The sequence below is a fragment of the Lepidothrix coronata genome, unplaced genomic scaffold (assembly GCF_001604755.1).
Source record: "Lepidothrix coronata isolate B3197 unplaced genomic scaffold, Lepidothrix_coronata-1.0 Scaffold55, whole genome shotgun sequence".
Classification (NCBI taxonomy): Eukaryota; Metazoa; Chordata; class Aves; order Passeriformes; family Pipridae; genus Lepidothrix; species Lepidothrix coronata.
Genome location: NW_016690235.1, coordinates 2867493 through 2886695, shown reverse-complemented (window position 1 = coordinate 2886695; position 19203 = coordinate 2867493). Strand labels below are relative to the sequence as shown.

Sequence of the window (19203 nt, the reverse complement as noted above, 5' to 3'; positions counted from 1 at the left end):
GTTTTTTTCCTAATATCTAACCTGAATGTGCTCTGTCTCAGCTTAAGGCCATTTCCTCTTGTCCTCTCACTTGCAGGCACAGCAGAAGAAACTGTTCCCCACCTGGCTACAACCTTCTTTCAAGGGGTTGTAGAGAGCGACGAGGTGTCCCTCCCCGAGCCTCCTCGAGACTAAAGAAACCCAGCTCCCTCAGCCGCTCCACGTGAGAGACATGTTTTCTAGACCCTAGATCAAAGATACTTGTGTGAATGGGTGGACTGCCCACGTTTGGAAACAGTTGTAGCGTCACCCCGCTAACGCCAAGAAACCGCGCAACCGAATAAACAAAACCATCCCCAGGCCACTCCGAAAGCCGGCGGTGCAGCGGCCCCGCGAAGCTCCGCCGGCGGGGGCTCCGCGCAGCCCTTCCCGGGGGCCGCACAGGGGCCGGGGCCGGGCCTGGAGCGCCGCAAAGGCGGCGGCGGCTGCCGCGGGCCGGTCCCGCCCGCCGGCAGGGGGCGCTGCTCGCTCCCGCTGCCGGAAGCGCCCCCTCGCCCCGCCCCGCGGCGGCGCGGCCCCGGGCGCGCCGTGAGACCGCGGCGATGCCGGGCAGGAAGTCTTCCAAGGAGAAGAAGCGGCGCCGCTCACGCTCCTGCTGCCCGGAGGGAGCCCCGGGGCCGGACGGCAGCGACAGGAAGCGGCGGAGCACCGAGTCTACCCACGGTGCCCTGGAGGTATCGCGGGCGCTCCGGGGGTCTGGGCGGTGCCGTCCCTCCTGTGCTGTCCCGGGCGCGTCCCGACCCGACCGGCAGAGGCCTGCATGTTTTCTGTGCCGTGGGATGGCTGCGGGAAGGGCCGTCTGAGAGCGGCTGGCGGCACAAGCACCGGGCCGGGGGGTTCGTTCGCGGCTCGTCGGTGCGGCTGCAATAAGAGCGGCCGGAGAGATGCGCGGCACAGGCACCATGGCAGGCACGGGCCGGACCGCCCCAGGAGACCGGTCTGTGTTTTCCCGGGTGTAAGGGATGTTAAGGCATATGGGTCACAAGCCCAGAGGTGGCCCCGGTCGTGGTTCTCACGCTTGTGGCACGGTGAATCTGCTCAAGGTGGTGTTTGAGTGCGAGTACAAAACTGCGAGTACATGCACGTCATAGTGAATTCTGAGGCTGTCAAAATATATTTCTAGCTGGTTGTTTACTGTTGTTATTATTATTATTATTACTATTATTATTATATCATAGAAGTAATCTAGAATGTATAGAAGATATATTTTCTAATATTAACTCCACCTTTGTTCTCTGAAGACTGTGTCACACAGGGAATTATATGCCAATTTCCATCTTAGCAGGGTAGCTTTAAATGACGAACTCTTGTGATTTAATTGTACAGCAAATCACAGGGATGGATTTCTTCTGCTTTAAAGCGTGCCTTCATATGTAAGCAGCAGCAGCTAGATATTTGCAGATGATATTTCCCAGTTAATGTTTACAGGTAGTCTTTGCTTCTTGAAGATTTAAAAAATTTCCCTAACATAAGGATGGTTTCAGTAATCAAAAATGTAGCTTCTGTAATGCGGTTACTTTGCAATATGAAACACTGTTTGGAACCTGAGAAGTCCACACTAAGATGTACCTTGCAATTATGAAGGGAAAACTATTGCAAGCACAGGTGAAGCTGTAAGTTTCTTCTCTAATTCACTAAAAAATGTGAAAACAATACTTGCCCTCCTTGATTTTAGGAAGCAAAATGCAATGTACCATCTGGAGAAAAAGTGGAAGAAACTGAACAACCCAGTGATGTCGAAGAAGGAGGATTAGATCTCACAGTGTCACTCAAACCTGTCAGTTTCTACATTGCGGACAAAAAGGAAATGCTTCAACAATGTTTCTGTGTCATAGGGGAGAAGAAACTACAGAGGATGCTGCCTGATACTTTAAAGGTACCGAAATGATCTTGACATTGATATACTTGTTATGATCTTGAATCCTTGTGTAACAAAGCATGTTTATCTCTTAAGTCTAGTGGATTTAGAATTTGAAAGCTGCCTGTATATTTCTTAAGTAAAGAAGTCTCTGTCAAGTCAAGTACTTTTCTTAAGTAAAGAAGTTTTCCTAGTCTGGAAGTGAGACTGTTTAAAGATTTGCTGTAGTTATTCTTGATTACTCCTTTTTATACTGCTCAGCTGTTGCTGAACTGTAGGCTTATTTTTAAACTATCTCTCTACTGTTTAGTTAAGTGCAAAAGGAATTTCATAACTGCAAAGAGTAGATTCAGTAATGTTGTTCAGTAATTAATATGATGATTTGTTAATAAATTGTTGATTTCAGTTTGTGTCAGCTGATTTTCTTTTTATGATACTAAAGTAGTGTCTGAGATAAGAAAATAAAACCCTGTGTTGATAAACAGCTTCTGAAGCTGTAACTTCTGTGGACTAAAGCTAAAGTTTTACTGGCTTTGAACATATGCCTTTTGAGTCTTGTGAACAGCAGGACATAGAAAAAAATAAGTTAAGCTAGCAGTCTGTACAGAAGAAGGTGAAGTACCATTTGTGTGATGTTAGTAATTTTAAAATTTTTGTCTCTAGTTTTTAACTAATCTGAATGAGTTGTATTATTAATATAAGTGAGGTAGGATTTCTTCATTTTAAACACATATGGAATTGCATACAGTCTCATCTATTTCTCATCTCTGGGAGAAGAAAAGAGGTCGAGCAGCTGAAAGCAAAGACATTACTGAGTTTGTAAGGAAATTGCCTGATGGTATAGAACCAAGCCTACTGTAGGACTGTGAGTGTTACAATATGTTCAGCACTTCTTAATTTTGGTACTTGTATGTGGTGTCATAGCTCATTTGAAAGTGCAAAATTACCACATTATGTCACCAAGAGGTATGACAGATGTATTGAGCGTGAGAGATGAATCACAGTTTACATATTTCTTTTATTTTCACTGTTGTGATACGCAACTGTTTGTTGTCGGTAGCAGTATTTTCTTCAGTTTGTGAACTTGTATTCAACAGTTGGCTCTGGTCTTTGCATGCTTAATTATGTCATCCACTTCCTCCCGACTGATGGAGAATTAGGAGTAAGCAGGTCTGCAGTTGTTTGCTGTCCCATGCTTCACACATATGGTCTGGTATTTATAATGCTCAGTGTTGCAGCTGCAGTGGAAACTCCCAGCCACACATCAAGTAACTGATACTGTGTACTGCTTAATTTTTCAGAGAAAAACTACACATATGCTATTTCTGGTAGTTGTCAAAACTGGAACATCTAGTTTTCTACAGCAGTTGCATCACTGCAGATAACATGAGAGGGGCTTGCAATCCAAGTTAACTCTTCATTCATTACAGTTGGAGTACTACTTATGTTTATAATTACTCTTTTCTCAGAATTTTTTAGTAGTTTGTTGTCTGTCTTACCTGTTTTCTTAGAACTGTTCCATGGATGAAATCAAAAGACTTTGCATGGAGCAGTTGGAGCTGTTATCTGAAAAAAACCTGTTGAAGATACTTGAAGGTATGAATTAAAGTTTTAGACTCCACTGTACACCAGAGAATAGTCTGCCTCAACAAGATTTACACTCTTTCTAGCTGCTTTATATACTTATATATCTTTACACACACTGTTAAGTACATATTAGTGTGTACATAATCCCTCTGTTCCATCAAGACACACAGTTCACGTACTTGGATTGAGGATATGACATTCCAGCTTTTTGTTATTTTATTGAATTTCCACTTGACATTTAAAGGCTATAGAATTTATTTGTAAACATGTTGTCTTCTCAGTGAAGTGGAACTCTTCAAGTCTTGAATGTTGTGGAGTATCATGCTGTTAATTCTGTCTCCTGTGCTTAGCACCCATAGTATTGTGCTAGGAACACCTAATAAGTTTTTTTGTAATACAGTATAAATGAAAAATGTCAACCATGTGGCTAGCAGAAAGCTCACAAATAACGCTTTTGGTTTTGACGAAGTCTAATTTTAGAACTTATGCTTTAACTGGGAAAAAAATCCTCTTCTGCTAATTGTAATAGAGTTAATAATTAAGAGTAAGCCTAATTATGTAGTATTAATTATATCACCTTCCTAAATTTTCGTGTTTGAAACTGTGTATATCTAGGCAGGATGGGAGCTGATTCTGATACTGACGAGGAGACAAATGGAGGAGACAAGACTGGAGATGATTCAGTCAGTCAGTGAGTAAAAGAAAAAACACTTAAACTTACTTTAAGAAGACTGAACAATACAGAGATTTTTCATAAGAAATGATCAAATATATCATTGAAAAACCCTAGTGCTATATCCTTAATGAAGTAATTACTTCAGTTGAATGACAGTTATCTGTGACCATTAGCAAGCACTAAACTTACAAAAAGGAATTTGTCACTTTATAACATTAAATGTGTCTTGAGCACATAACTGGGTTCAGAGTGGCATACTACCCATCAGCTGAATTGTGGTACTTAAACATTGAAGCCTGCAACAGAGGGCTGTTGATTTAGGTTAACTCTCTTTGTGTGAGCTAAAGCAGGTTAAGTAAACCCTTCCCACTTAGGTCAGTGAATTTTTTAAGTGTGTTTTCATTTCAGCTGAGATTTATCCTTTCTATTTTCTTTCTGGTCCTTCATCCTGCCCCAGCTGAAGCAGCACTGACACTCAGTGTCCTCTGTTAGGGATGATACAGAATGTAGCATTTCAAGAACAGAGGCTTCTCAACAGCAGAGGCTTCCGGTTTCTTATTCTTGACATCTGTCAGTTTTGTAGAGGCCAACACTTTTTAACTTTTTCTTAAAATGCTTGTCTGTTTTTTAAAGACCATTTCTTTGTCAGAAAGAGTTTACCTGTTTGATAGTTTCTATGTAAGTAGTGAAGGGGAAAAGAAAGTTACTAGTTATCACTCACAACACATCAAATCTTAGGAGGCTAATTTGCTTCTAGAAGATGAATAAGCTTTTATGTTTTCAGCACTGATCTGGTTTCAGCTGGTCCACAGATTCAATGCACACTTAATGAATCTTTGAGTACAAGACAATCCACCAATATTGGGCAGATTCAAGTACCTCTTAGCTGCTGGTTTTGTTGGTTTATCTAAACCTACTGAATGGGAACAGTAGTAGTAACAGTAATCCAAATTACTATTGGTAGTAATCCAAATTTCACACTCTGGTCAGTATTTTTATTTAATGGAGACCTAACTTCTGATTCTCTCTGATTCAGAACAGGCTATGCAGTTATTGAATGAAGTAATTTTCTTTGATCGCATCTCATCATATAAACATGCAAGAAAACAGAGTGATACTAAATTATGTTTCATTTTTTTTTCTCATGATACAGTTTTCATACCCTCTGACACTATTTCTTTTAAGGTTCCATTTGGAGCCCATTTGTCACTGTATCCCTCTTTGCTATTTGTTGTTTACATGATCTGTGAATAGGGTCTGTATCAGGACACATGAAAGTTAGTTTTCTTAATTTGGACATTTCTCTCTGCTGACTGTTTAAAAAAGCAAATAGAGAAAATCAAAAATTACAAAATATGCTAAATATATGGTCTCTTTATGTAAAGGAGTCTCTGTTAAGTGATTGATGTTTTGCCAGCAAAGTTCTAAATAGGATGAGAAAACAAACGTTTTGGCTAAATAAGCCATGAAAAATGCCCCAGGGTTTTGATTCCTGGGGAAATTATATGTTGGATTTGTTGGGGGTTTTTTAAGGCCTAATTCACAAGCTCTTTACTATTGCAAAATATATTAAATGTTCTTTATCTTCAAGAGTTATGGCAGGATTAGTGCTGCTGGGTTTCAGTGAGGTGGGTCTGTGTCAAAAAGATGTTTGCTAATGTTGAGACGTGTATTTATGTCCCTTAGTTACAGTAGATTGGGTAAATTCTTGCTTATATGAAAATTATTTGAGATGGTGAAAATCTAAAAAGAGGAAATTAATGGATAAAACAATAAAATAAGAAAAGCAAGAAGGATTTACCATTTTTAACTAGTGGATATCTGAAGACACTTAACTATTCGCCCGTGTCAATTAAGAAGGTTTCAGTAACTGACAGCAAAATCAAGAAAAAATTGTGTTTTAAAAAAATAAAAGAATGAGAGATGTTGATCATAGTTATGGAGCAGATTGCTTCCTTTTGGAAACAATGCTTGAGGTGCCCCCTGCTCTTGTATCTCTGTCTCTATCCTGAGAGTTTAAGATTTCAGACCCCTTCAAACTGGGCAGGCAAGGTATGTTGGTTTAGGAATTGTGGCTTTTCTTCTGCCTTTAAAAAATAGCGTGCTATACACATGGGTGCTATCTGAGAACCGTGGCTCATAGGTTCAGCTGTGTGCCAGCATTAAAAAGAAAACAAAATGGGAAAGCTTTTTGGATGGTAGAAAAATAAAGGGATAGGAGGAAACAAAGAAAGTTAAGGTTTTAATGTTAAAGTCCAGCACTCAGTAAGTAGACTAGTATTATCCTTTTACAACTGTAAATGGTAACAAGCCCTATTTACTAATTAGGGCTAATCTTTGGGCGTTAGGGTAGCTTCTTTGCAACCTGTGTGTAAATAATTATAAATGCAAGTTTGCAAAACTTCAGAAACTGTGTTTCAGCAACAAGTCAGCCAGCAGAGAAGCTAAACATGCAGTCATGAAAAAATAGTGAATGCTGCATTGCTAACAATTTCAGTTGTTTGTAATCGTTAGTGTATTTATAATTATAGCCTGGGTTTGAGTGGGTGAATTTGTCTTCTCTTGGAAAAGACTTTTCATAACAAAAAAGGCAGTTTCTCTGTTTATATTCTCATTGTTGGTTCTCCCTAGATTGTCTTCATTACTTGTGGTTTTTGTGTGATTGACTTCTTTTTCCTGTATTCTATTAATGTTGCAAAAGTAAAGCATTAGGGCTTTTTTGTTTTAAGTCTGACTTGTATTAGTTGTTTTCATGGAAGTGTAAATGTGGAAAGGGAAAAAGTGAATACCAAGTCTTACTCTAATCCAAAATGTATTAGCTGATGGAAACATCAATTTGTTTTTTTCATTTTTGTCCTTAAAAAAACCCAAACAGACATACCTCAGGAATATGCATATATCAACAGAAATCCAGAAAGTTTAAATCAATACATCTTAAGAAATTACAAGTGTATGAAAATTTACAGGCTTCCTTAGAAGGGTATAGTTTGAACTGTGTCTTTTTTTTCCCCTAAAATAGGCAAATGACACTCTGTTTCTAAAGACCTGCTTCTTGTCTCCAACGGCTAAAAGTAGCAGGGATTTAGAGAAGTTTCTCCAGGTACAGGGAAAATTGCAGAATTCAGATCTTTATCTGACGCTTTTGGGTGGTATCACATCTAACTGTAAATTGAATCTTCCTTTTTTTGTTGTTTTTGCACATGTCCTCATTCTGCCACCAAAAGAGGAAGTCCTGGGGCTTTTTTTTCAGCTCTATAAAAGCTTCACATGCTTCCATTAACATGTAAAACATTTGCTCTTTTGTCACTAGCTTCTTCTATGTCAAGCACTAGAAATCCTGCAATAACTGTGCAGAAGAACTGAAGAGGCAGGGCCTATTTTTGACAGTAACTGGAAACTGCTGTTGCAATAAATTACTTCATTACTTGTGAGCTCTGTATAGATTTTTGTCTATGCAGTTCTCATATTTTTGTTACTGTTTCTATGTTACTATCTGCAATGGAGTACCATTAAACCAGGAGAATTACCGTATACCAAGCTTCCAATTAAATTTCAGATACTTAATTGAAAGGATCCAAATAATGCCTTGGGAAACCAAATAGTCATTCTTCCCACCTCATTCAAGAGGTATGTTCTTGAGCTATTTCTTTCCTGTTACCTAAATCAGCTATTTAAATATCCTCCAGCAGAAGGAATGAAAGTAAGTTATATGCTGTAATAGTAAAACATAATTGAAAGAACAAGCATGCTAGTATTATTATAGTGATCATATGTTCACATGTGTGTAAGTAAATGACCTTTTGCTTTCAAAATTTTAATGGGCTTATTTTTTTCACTGAATGAAAATTTGAAGTTTAATATTTGCTCTTTAAAGAATTTATAGGCTTTTTACTGCTTTGCAGTCTTAAGTGCAGTTTCTGCTTGTTTTCTTTTAGAAAGGTTGGCAATTTAAAGTTTTGCCTTGTTTTAGCATGTGCTCCTGGGTACTGGGCTGTTCACAAGCATGGAACTGCCATGTGGTATTTACCCCAGGGGGACAATTTGGTTATATTCACCATTTGGAATCACTGAAACAACAGGCTGCATGAGTCAGTGAACAGATACATTAGCATTTGGCTAATTTGGTTCAGTGTTTTCTGTTCTTGTGATGTCCTCAAACAACACCTATAGCAGGACTGGGGGAATTTTTATAGTTCATTAAACTATTTGATTAGCATCTGTCGTTTGAGATACCTTTCTTAAGGAACACTATTTATAAGAACTTTTTTCCCTTACTTTTTTTAATTGCTTCCTGATAATTATTTTAGTTCTCATTTGTCATTGAAAACTATCCTTGGAATTTAAAATTGGCAACAATCTTACAAGGACTTGGGATTGTAGAAATGTTTTTTAGACTTGGAACTAAGTGCAAAGGCAAATTTTAATTCATGACAGTACATCATCTTTATGTCAAGTGTAGCAGAGATATTCTGAACTCAGGCCTCACACAGGAGATTTAGGTGAATGTTTCTTAGTGATTATTGAAAGCCCTGTAAAGAAAGTATCAGCATGACTGTCTCTCATGTTTTCAGACTTTCTTCTAGTCCACTTTATTAAGATATTTTTTTCCCTCACAAGACTTTCCCTCCTGGTCTCCAACCCCAGTTACCACTGAAACTTGGTATCCCAGACACCAGTACTGCAGTGCTACTATCTTAATCCTTAGCCATCCATGCCTATGGCTGGTAGCCCTTTTCCTGACCTGTGCTGCTGTCTTACCTCACTTTGCATAATCTACTGGAGTTGTGATACGAATTCACCCTCAAACCCAGATGTCTTTGACAACTATGCCAATTCCTGTAACAAATTGTGTACAGAATCTACATGTGTGAACCCAGGTAAGCATTGCACTAGTGTGGAGCATGCCAATATGAAATGTATGCTCTACATAAAACAAGGTAAATTTAATTTACAACATTTGTCGTCAACAAACTGTAACTGTAGTTAGCTTCTTTCTGCTGAAAAGATCACACTGTGAAATTGTTGTTCTGTTAAAAAAATAAATTAAAAATGCTGAATTTATTGCTTGGAAGAGGGACTTTGAACTCAACTGTCATCCCTGAGGGAGAAGTATCTTTAAAGGCTGATAAAAAGAGGGAACTCCGAATTACTGTTGTCACTAGCATAGCATGAAAGAAGAGGGTATTAAATTTGTGTACTGTCCCTTAATTTTAGATTAGCATATCTTCTGCTCCCATTGTTTGAAGACAAGATATTGTGCTACCTCTTTTTAAATCTAAACCACAGTATGGATAATTAGGGAAAAAATATTTTTCACTAGCAAACAAATTAAACAAGGTTAACAAATTGAAAGCAAAACTGAACTGGACTGAAATGCATCTGGTGGGCCAGTAGATGGTGCAAAATGCTTGCCTGTGAAAGGAAATCGTGGAGGTTCACCAGCAGTACAGTCCAATCCTGTCAATTCTGAGAGAGTAAAATGTGCTGTTAAAGTACTTGTGGGTTCTAAAAATTGTTTTGCTGATAAGGAGGTATTCTTTTATGGAATGTGGTTTTGGTATAATCATTGATAGAATGAAGGAAACAGGAGGAAACTTTACAACAAGTTTCAATGTGTGAATTTTTTCAGTTGATAATTTCTTTTTATATGGCTGTTAAAATGGGTGTAGATAATTTCACAGCTGTTGTTTGAACTGTAGAGGTTCAATCACCTCTTTCTGTCAAAGAGGTGATTATAATTCCTCATCAGATCTCAAGATGGTACCGGAGATGTGAAATTTATTACCTGATGCTACTGGTGCAAGCTTGGGCTTTTTCTGGTGATATATTGCTCTCCACTGCAGAGCTGACTACTCAGTTCAAAATGATGAACCATGTGCATGAAGGAGGATGGGGTAGGAGCAGGGGCAGCCCAAGCAGCTTCTGCTAAGGGGTCAAGAGATAGGTGACTAAGTATAACAAATTGCTAGGAATTGTTTACCAAAAAAAAAAAGTTAAAAAAGGAAAAAAGAAAAAATCAAATTGTTCCTTTCAGGTAGCTGGACTAGATCCACAGCTCTCCCCAGCTGCTGGCACACAAGCCCACAAGGTTTGTATCCCCACTCCAGCTGTTGATCAGACCTCCTTGTGCATGTAGGCCTGTCCAATGGCAGGTGCAGGCCTGTGATTGTCCCCAGTAGCTGACACACTATTGATCTCTGGAGTGTCTAGTGCTCCATTAAGGTCCCTGAATTTACCTACTTGCAGGGCCTGGTGTATTTTAGGAATTCACCTTCTGATTTTCCAGTCTATTTGATACCTTACTCCCAGACCTCTCGTCCTACTTGTTGGCTAGACTAGCCTGAGGTTTGAGGGTGAATTACAAGCATCTGCATACTGATGCATGACACTGAAAATCTTGGAAGAAGTGTACATTTTTCATTCTTTGTAGTTTCCAGTTGAGTTGACCAAGTAGGAAAACAAGCTGAAAGGATACCACTGAGTTCTGAGAAAAATTTGTCACAGTAAATAGTCTATTCTCAGTTTATTGTAATGGCATTGGGCAGTACATTTGTCTGTCTTCTATTAAGGTGCATAACATTAAAAAATCTATTTTTTGGGTGCTGTGTGCATTATGAAAATAGCTCACATTTTCCATAATCAATTATTGCATACTATTTTACACATTTATTTTCCAATGGCTAAAAAAGGTGGGAGAAAAAGAAGAATTTGTTGATTTGTAGCCTTTGCTACTTCAGAAAAGGAAATAGAAGTGAAAATAACTGCCTCTCAGACCAGGATGTCCAGGAGTATTACGGTGTTCTCCTCCCTGACATAAATGTTGAACACCTAGGAAAAAAAAACAACTTGGAGAGCATGGGGAAAGTAGATCAGTATTCGATTTTAGGAAGACCCTGAAGGCCACTACTGAAAAACAAGTTATTAGTCATCGTATTTACATCTGTGATGCCAGAGTACTGCTTCCTTTTTATAGTGTTATTAAGCTCCCACAGGCAAGATAGTTGCAGTGATTCCATGTTACTATATATGAAATCAGTGCCACAGCAGCAGTACCAGTTTAGGAAACGGGCAATTCTGCTTTTAAAATGCTCACTAAAAATGGCATAAACGTAAACCCATCCTGTGCTGCTGGGTCCTTCCACCTGTGCCCTTCCTGCATGTTTTGCTGTATTTTCGCAGTTTTTATAACTAGTAGGTGTGAAGTGTGTGAAGTACATGGACATTTCACAGAAGTGTCTCTTCCTTATCCCTTGTATAATGCAATTGAAACACTACAAGTCAAGGGTAGAAATCTTTAAATAGACGGACTAGCGAAATGCAGGTACTGGATACAATGTAACAGCTCAGTAGCAGTTTAATATTTAAAAGTATCCTTTTGTGAAACCATGAGATTGTGGTGTTGGAGAGCTGGGTAATGGTGGGCTAATTATAACTTCATGAAAGTAACTTTTTACTTTCGAAGTAAAACAGTAAATAGTATTTGAATGCAGCAGAAACTGTTGTTTTTTCAAATCGTTTAACTCTGTGACAATTTATGTTGAGTTTTAGGGAAAAGCTCCTAATATGAGAAGCTGTGGTTCCTCAGCTGTAACCACTGAGGATAGTTATGCTGAAAGGCTAGGATGTAGTGGAAATAATTGCTTTATCCTTGTGTATAACTAGGCAAAGCAAAAAAAACGTGTGTTTTCAATTGCTCAGATTAGCACTCTGTATGTTCCTTCTTCCTTGATTCCCTGCAGTGGGCTTATTGGCCTCCCACCTCATAATTTCTTTAGTTTCTTTAAAAAGTTACATTAAATTGTAAGTTATGCTGGTTACAGTGTGTTCTTAATTTTTTTCCAGACAGGACAACAGTATAGACTCAACTTCTTCTCTGAGAGAAGACAGCAAACTGGAAGGTCAGGAATCAAAACAAGGTATGCAGTAGAGAAAGCTGAAATTTCATTTTCTCAGTGTTGCTCAGTGACTGATTCCAGGTTATGCACAGCTCTCTTGTGAATAGTAGCTGCAATCACAAAGAAGTATTCTCTTAGAAATAAGCTGATGTAGGGTTACAACTTCTGCCCCGAGTCCAATTACAGAAAGGTTGATGGGAACATTGAAGAAGACATTGTAGGAACTTTGGCTTCTTAAGTCTGTAGGAGTGGAGAGTTTTTTATGGGTAGAAACAAATTGCAACTTTTCAAAATTTGCTAGTTTGGCTTCTGGATATGAGTAAAGTTCTTACAATGGTCATTTGGCTCTTCATATCTCGTTTTTCAGCTGACGATGGGCTTCAGTCATTAAAGTTTATTGATGTGTAGGTGATTGCTAATACTGCTATTACTATTTGCTGAATTCGAGTGTCAGTTTTACTTTACATTGAAATGATCGTATGAGTCTACAGTACTTTGTTTTTGCATTCATAGAAATCCATTATAATAATTGTTTGCCAAAGGACTGCTTGTAATTTAGTCACTTTTTTCAGTCTTGATATATGATACCTTTCCTTGTTTGATTGTGTAGAGCCAAGGTCCAACAAAATGGTGCTTGACACCCACCACTCCTGTTAACTGGCATATTTTACTTGAAATCAGTGCCAATAGAAGTACACACTCAAGTCTTTGAACCACTGAGGATGAACGTTTTGTCTTCTCTACTTTCTCTTTTTAAATGCAAAATTATAGTGGGTGAGACATTCAGTGATTGGCAGAATAGAAGATGCAAAGGCAAGTAAGTTAGTGGTGCACATTTGAGTACTTCCTACACAAGGAAATAGTATTTTTAACCTGCAGCAGTATTTATTTTATTTCAGTCATTAAATCAGCACTGAATAATAACTGCTTGTATTAGTTTGTGCATGAAGCACTAGAACTGTAGGTGTTTCTGTTTCAGTATGTTTATTTTCATTTGGACTAGCTGTATGCAAGACATCAGAAATAGCTTTTCCAATCAGAGAATGTTGCAAATTCTTCTAAGCTTGATTTCTCTTCTGCACAAATGTAACATTATTTGTGTCTTGCAACTTCCTTTTTACAATTTAGAATGCTTTTCTAAGAGATGTCTTTTGTATTTACTTTGTGAAATGTGTTCTTTTCTGAAGTAATTAGTGGCAGGAGTTAAATGGAGAAGGAAAGAGTCATAATAAAAGCATCAAAACTTTTAGGAGTGAGTTGCTATGACTTTGTGAGGAATCCTTTAAATGTTGCTTGCTGTACTAAATGGAGGGATCTTAGAACTGATAGATTTCCTGCAGATTTCTTCCACTTTTGTGTTATCAGAGGGAATTGATGATGGTTGCGGGTGATTGCATAGGTGTTTTTTATGACTTAATCAACCAAAGTGTCATGATGGCTTTGGACAATAACAGTGGCTCCACTCAAGCTGTTAGCTTTAAAGAGCTGCTAAGAATATCAATGTAAGTTAAAAAGTATAACTCCAATTGCTCTGCTGTGCTGCAGCCTGAGATGCTATGGGAAGAAAAGGATAGAATGAGAGGATAAGCAGAAGCGGATAAAATAAAATTTAAAAATGAAATTAAGTGTGTTAAAGTGAATTTTGTAACGTAGATGAAGGAAAAAGTAGAAATTATCAAAATGAAAAAGATAATAAGAAATGCCAGCCACGATCTTTACTACTGAGTAAAAGTACAGCTGCAAAAGAGGGAAATAAAGCCCATTATCTCCTTAAACATCTGTAGGCTAATAAGCTTGTAGGAACACTGTATTATACAGTAGTAGAGGTTCCAAATTCTGAATAGAACACATAGTTGTTCTGCCCACCTTCCTCATCCTTATGAAGTCTGGGACAATCACGAAGGACTTAATGTTTTGTTTCTTCTTAATTAATGTGGCCATTTAATTCCAAAAAGAATCCTATGGTGGGCTGAGCCCAGCCAGCAGTGGGCACATACCAATCTCTCAATTACTTGTTTCTCAGTAGGAGATGATCAGAAAAGTAAAATGAGAAAAACTTAACAAGAAAGTTTAACAAGTGAAATAAGAGCTGTGCACTGAAACAAAGCAAAATTAGATATTTTTTCACAACCTCCCACTGACAGATTTTTAGCCACTTCCTAGAAAGCAGAGCCTCAGCATAACAGTTACTTGAGAAGACAAATGCCATAACACTGAACATCTCTCTTTCCTCCTTCTTTCCTCCTTCTTTCCTCCTTCTTTCCTCCTTCTTTCCTCCTTCTTTCCTCCTTCTTTCCTCCTTCTTTCCTCCTTCTTTCCTCAAGAGCACAATGTCATATGGAAGAGGATATCCCTTTGGTCAATTTGTCTCAGCTGTCCTGTCTGTGTATCCCTCCCAGCTTCTTGCACAGCCCCACTCTACTCTCTGTGGGGTCATAGTCAGAAACAGGGAAAGACCTGAGGCTGTGCAAACCCTGTTCAGCACTAGCCAAACTGGTGTGTTATCAACACTGTTTCAGAAAAAAAGTCCAAAAACAGCAACATGGAGTCTGCTGTGAAGAAAATTAACCAGCCAGATTCAGTACAAAGTCAGTTTAATTTTGGCAGTGAATTAGGATGAGTATCCTCAGAAGTTAACTTTTAGCCTTTTGAACTATGATCCATTGATGCACCTATCTTTCTGATCCCTGGTTGATGAGCATGTTAGGTAAATGCTGACTGATAAAATGCAGCAAGGCAGCAGAATTTCTGTTTCTTTATCCCGTTGATTCCCATTGCTTCTGATCTTTCACGTACTTTGTGTCTTGCAAAGTCAAGTTGAAAAGATAATATTCAAAGGTAACTCAGTAGTATGTGAAATGCTGCATCTGAAACTGAAATATTAATCTTGAAGTTACTGTCACAGTAGGAACAGGTCAAGACTACTTAGGATCAAAAGAAGACCCTGGTGTATTCATCTTATGAGTACTTTTTATATACACTACTGTGAGGAGGATTTTTTTTGTACCTTTGTTTATATTTTAGGGTTTCAGATTTTGTTGCTTCAAAATTGTGGTTTATCTTCCAAAAAACAAAGACCAAAAGTTATCTGTAAACTTCTTTTTGTGTCTTATCACACATTTGCATGAGCTGAATTTGCTTTCCTCTAAGCTTTGATTGGAACGTAGGACATGCCTCATACATTAGCTGTGTGTTTTCCCAAATATACTGTATTTACCAGTATTATGGCCAGTTTTTGTAATCCAGTAAACCCGTGTTACGAGGTACTAGATTAATGACTATTTAAGATCCTAAATCAGGAGTACATTCTCAGGGTAAATGTGCAGTATTCTTAAATCTGAACTTAAATGCTGTAACAAATCATAGCCTGACATGGAGTGATCAGGACGGGGTATCTGAATATCTTTTTTGAAGTATCTATAGTAAAAAAAATCTTTAATCCTGAATCAGTAAAACCCTTGGACTGATATTTTAAAATGTATCATTTATAAAACCATTTTGAGATATTTTGGTGCTTCTTTCCTTCCTTCCTTTGTTTTTTAAGCAGAGAAATTGCATTTATAGCTTTTCAAGTAGCCAGTATTGATTTTTTTTTTCCTCACACCCACATGATGGCAGGAATGTTGTAAACCCCAAGAAAAATAGATCTTTCCTAAGGTTTTTGGGCACTTTTCATGGATTAAAACCAAATGCAGGTGGGTACCTAAAGGCATATTAAAATGTTTAAAAAAAGGGTAATATTTTTCTAAAGCCTTATTTGTTTCTCCTGTGCAAGTGATAAAAATGGTATTACCAAAAGAAGTCTTTATATATATTAAGACTTCCTATATTATAAAGATTTATTTATTATTAAGTCTTTAAAATAAGTAACTTTACCATCATGTGAATATACATTATTTATTTTAAGAAGGAACCAATCCTACTGTAAGTTTCCACAGATCCGAAGGTTGGTAAAGGAGTAATAACTTCTGAGGCTGAAGTGTCAAAAGCAATAGTCTCTCTGTATCTGGATTGTGAGAACATTTACTGAGGTTCTTTTAGATCTTTGCTTTTGTTTTATTGCACTGCCTCTTCTAAGCACATTTTTAAAAACAGACTTCAACTTTCAACCACCATTAAAAGCCAAAGCCCCAAATTCCTCCATGTTTTTATCAAGTTAAATACATCTGGAATACTTTTGATTCTGAATAGTTGCACTATAAGTGGATTTTCTATTAATTTTTAGTGCTGTGCCTGACTACAGTGTTCCACTCCTCTTGAAATACATAAAATAGTTGAGAATAAGTTTTGCAATTGCATTTTGAAAATTAAGTTTACTTAAGAAATAATAAACAATAATCAATTTTGCACTGCAGAAGCTTTCTTGTGATATGACGTTTTATTTAGGAAAATAGGTCATGTAACTTCATAGGATAGAATAAATTTTTCTGGTACTGCTGCTTTGCTATACAGCATATTCTTTTAAATTGGCATAAAATGCATTAGCAATTGTATACATTAGATCAGCCTTAAAAGTTGAAGGAGAAAAAGAATAGGAATTGGTTGTTTTATAATCATAGATCTTTTTACCCCTCTCGTAATCTGTAGAGCAGTACTTTAAGCAGAAATGGTTTTGTAAATTGAAATAAAAACAGTTCTATTAGGCAACTTTGTGATTGCTGTGTTTGTGTTACAGGCAAGGGAGAAGACAGTGATGTCCTCAGCATAAATGCAGATGCATATGATAGTGACATAGAAGGCCCATGCAATGAAGAAGATGGCCCAGATGTGCAAGACAACACTGTCAGGAGTGGAGCTGGCCAGATAGATGACCTTCAGAAGGACATTGAGAAAAGTGTGAATGAGATACTGGGGTTGGCAGAGTCCAGCCCAAAGGAGCCCAAAGCGTCGAACTTAGCTGTTCCTCCGTCAGAAGATGTTCAGCCATCAGCACAACAGCTGGAGCTTCTGGAGCTTGAGATGAGGGCCAGAGCTATTAAGGCCCTGATGAAAGCTGGTGATGTAAAAAAACAGCCCTGAGGTTGCTTAGGTTTAATTTTCAGTATTTGTTTTGAAGAAGGTGACATCTGTTCTCTTCAGTGCTATTGTGTATTTGGGTTGAGTATGACATTCCTCATTCAGACTGTATTGTGTCTCCTGACCTGTGATCCATTGGTTTTGTTGCCTTTAGTGTGCTGCTTCCATGCCGTACCTAAGCAGAGGTTGGTGCTTCCCTGAGATGAGGTGTCCTTTTGCTGGGTCATTTCCTCAAGGAGTCACACAATGTATGCCAGGAACCTGGTGCCTTCCAGAAAGGTTGTTGTATCAGCTTGGAGTCATAGAATGGACTGCTTGTTTCTCCTTGGGACCCATCTCGTCATAATGCTGGTATTCTAGTCGAGTGATAATGCATTTAAAAGAATACGTAATTTCTTGAAATTTGAATTCCTAAAGGGAAGGATTTTTACCTTTCAAATAAATAGTTGAACATGTTATTTTCAGAGTTATGAAAGTGCCTGAAAGAGACAGAGCCTGTCATGCAGTTTTTCACTCTTGTCCACTGTTTGTCTTCTGTGTTATAGCTGAAATAAAGAAAACAGGTTTTTTTCCTGACTATAAAGCTTTTTTTTGGAATATTTGGCATAATATTTAGCAATCAAACAATTGAGAAGACCTTGAGCTTTTAACATTCAACTGATGTAGTCATTTCATTTACCCTTTAAGTAGGAAAATCCATCTAATTTTGGTATAAATGGCTTTTTAGAAAAGACATTTAATTTATTTATGAGGTTTTAAAATAAAAATTCTATTTTTATCCATTTCAAGGGTATTTCTTTACAAGTAAATTGAATTTTAGGATTAATTTTCATGCTGTAATATCTTACAACAATTAAAATAATTTTAATTTTTTTAGAATTAGTGCTGGTTTTGTGTCTTCCTGCTAATCAAATGCATATTAAAATATCTGTGTGGTGGTTCACACATGCACACATCAATTTTTTTTTAAAGGTATGAAGTTTACAAATGTAGTCTCTGTTCAGTAAAATGATATATTGTATATTTTTACTCCTGATATTTCCTTGATTGATTCTTAAAAAGTAAATTACATACTTTGCGACAGTAGCATAGATAATTTCTACGTGCTATTTTGTAATATTACTGCAAACCTTGTACTATTCAAATATTATGTCTTGAATTCTCTTTCAAGGTTTACAATTTTCTTTTTCTTCCTCCTTTTTATCCCTTTGCTTCTTTCCCTTTATTCTCTATTTTCCCTTTTTTCCTGTTTCTTTTTAAACCCCTTTCTTTTTCTCTATTGGTAATCAAGTGCATTGTCTTCAGTAGAAACCTTCTTGTACATTTCTTAAAGTATGATTGATTTCCTCTAGAATCAACAGTATTATAAAATGTTAGTATAGTGAAAATTTGATTATAAACGAAATCCTTTATTCACCTGAGAAAATTTCAATGTGCATTCCCTAAGTGATGGCAGTGACCTGAGTAAAGTATAACTGACTGTAAAGTTATCCACAGCACCAACATTTTTCTATTGTTTTTTAGCAAATGGAGAGTGAAAGTAAGAAAAAAAAATATATATACAATTCAAAAGGTAACTTTACTGTATGAGAATCTGTGTGTGTTGTCTTTGGTTAATTTCATTTAGCTGTTTGCTGAACTTGCATTTTGTTTGAGTCCAGAGAGACAAAAAAGTAATTAGAAAAGAAAATAATGTGTTCTTATTTGTAAAGTCAGGCTTGTGGAGCTATGTCAGAGTTCAAAAATATGTTTTGCTGCTGCTATACTTAAATCCTTAAGGCACTGAATACCTCACTTTGCCTGCTCTGGAAACGAAAAAGCTTGCCTGCAAGGACAGAAGAAGTGTCACCAGAAGAAGTGATACAGCCACATGTATGAAGTCCCTTCAGTGATGCTATAGATCAACACATTTGCAGTTATTTGGCAACTAGCATACTGCTAGCAGTAATGATAAACTAGAGTGTAGTTGCCTTCTGCTGCCTACTCTCTAGAGGTATATGACATTTAGTTCTGAACTGACATTCGGTTTCCTATTGGTTTCCCAGGTCACTTCTAAAAGTTTGTTTTGTAGTGTGTTGAACTGTTAAAGGTTATTATTTCAAGGTCTGTATCAAGAAGTTGCATATGCTAAC

At 37.6% G+C, this 19203-nt stretch overlaps 1 protein-coding gene across 2 annotated transcripts; it reads left to right on the top strand.

The window, feature by feature from the left end:
• The first annotated feature begins 545 nt into the window (after positions 1 to 545).
• CAAP1 (caspase activity and apoptosis inhibitor 1) lies at positions 546 to 17853 on the top strand. Of its 2 annotated transcripts, XM_017816447.1 has the most exons (6): positions 546 to 713; positions 1715 to 1915; positions 3409 to 3493; positions 4100 to 4175; positions 12003 to 12076; positions 16731 to 17654. In XM_017816447.1, exons 1-6 carry the CDS (start codon positions 582 to 584, stop codon positions 17072 to 17074), a joined length of 912 nt encoding a protein of 303 aa, XP_017671936.1. In that variant the 5' UTR covers positions 546 to 581; the 3' UTR covers positions 17075 to 17654. The 2 variants fall into 2 exon arrangements, with proteins under 2 accessions (XP_017671936.1, XP_017671937.1); XM_017816448.1 differs by lacking the exons at positions 3409 to 3493; positions 4100 to 4175 and adding an exon at positions 15674 to 15750 and having other exon boundaries at positions 547 to 713; positions 16731 to 17853.
• The last annotated feature ends 1350 nt before the right edge of the window (positions 17854 to 19203 follow it).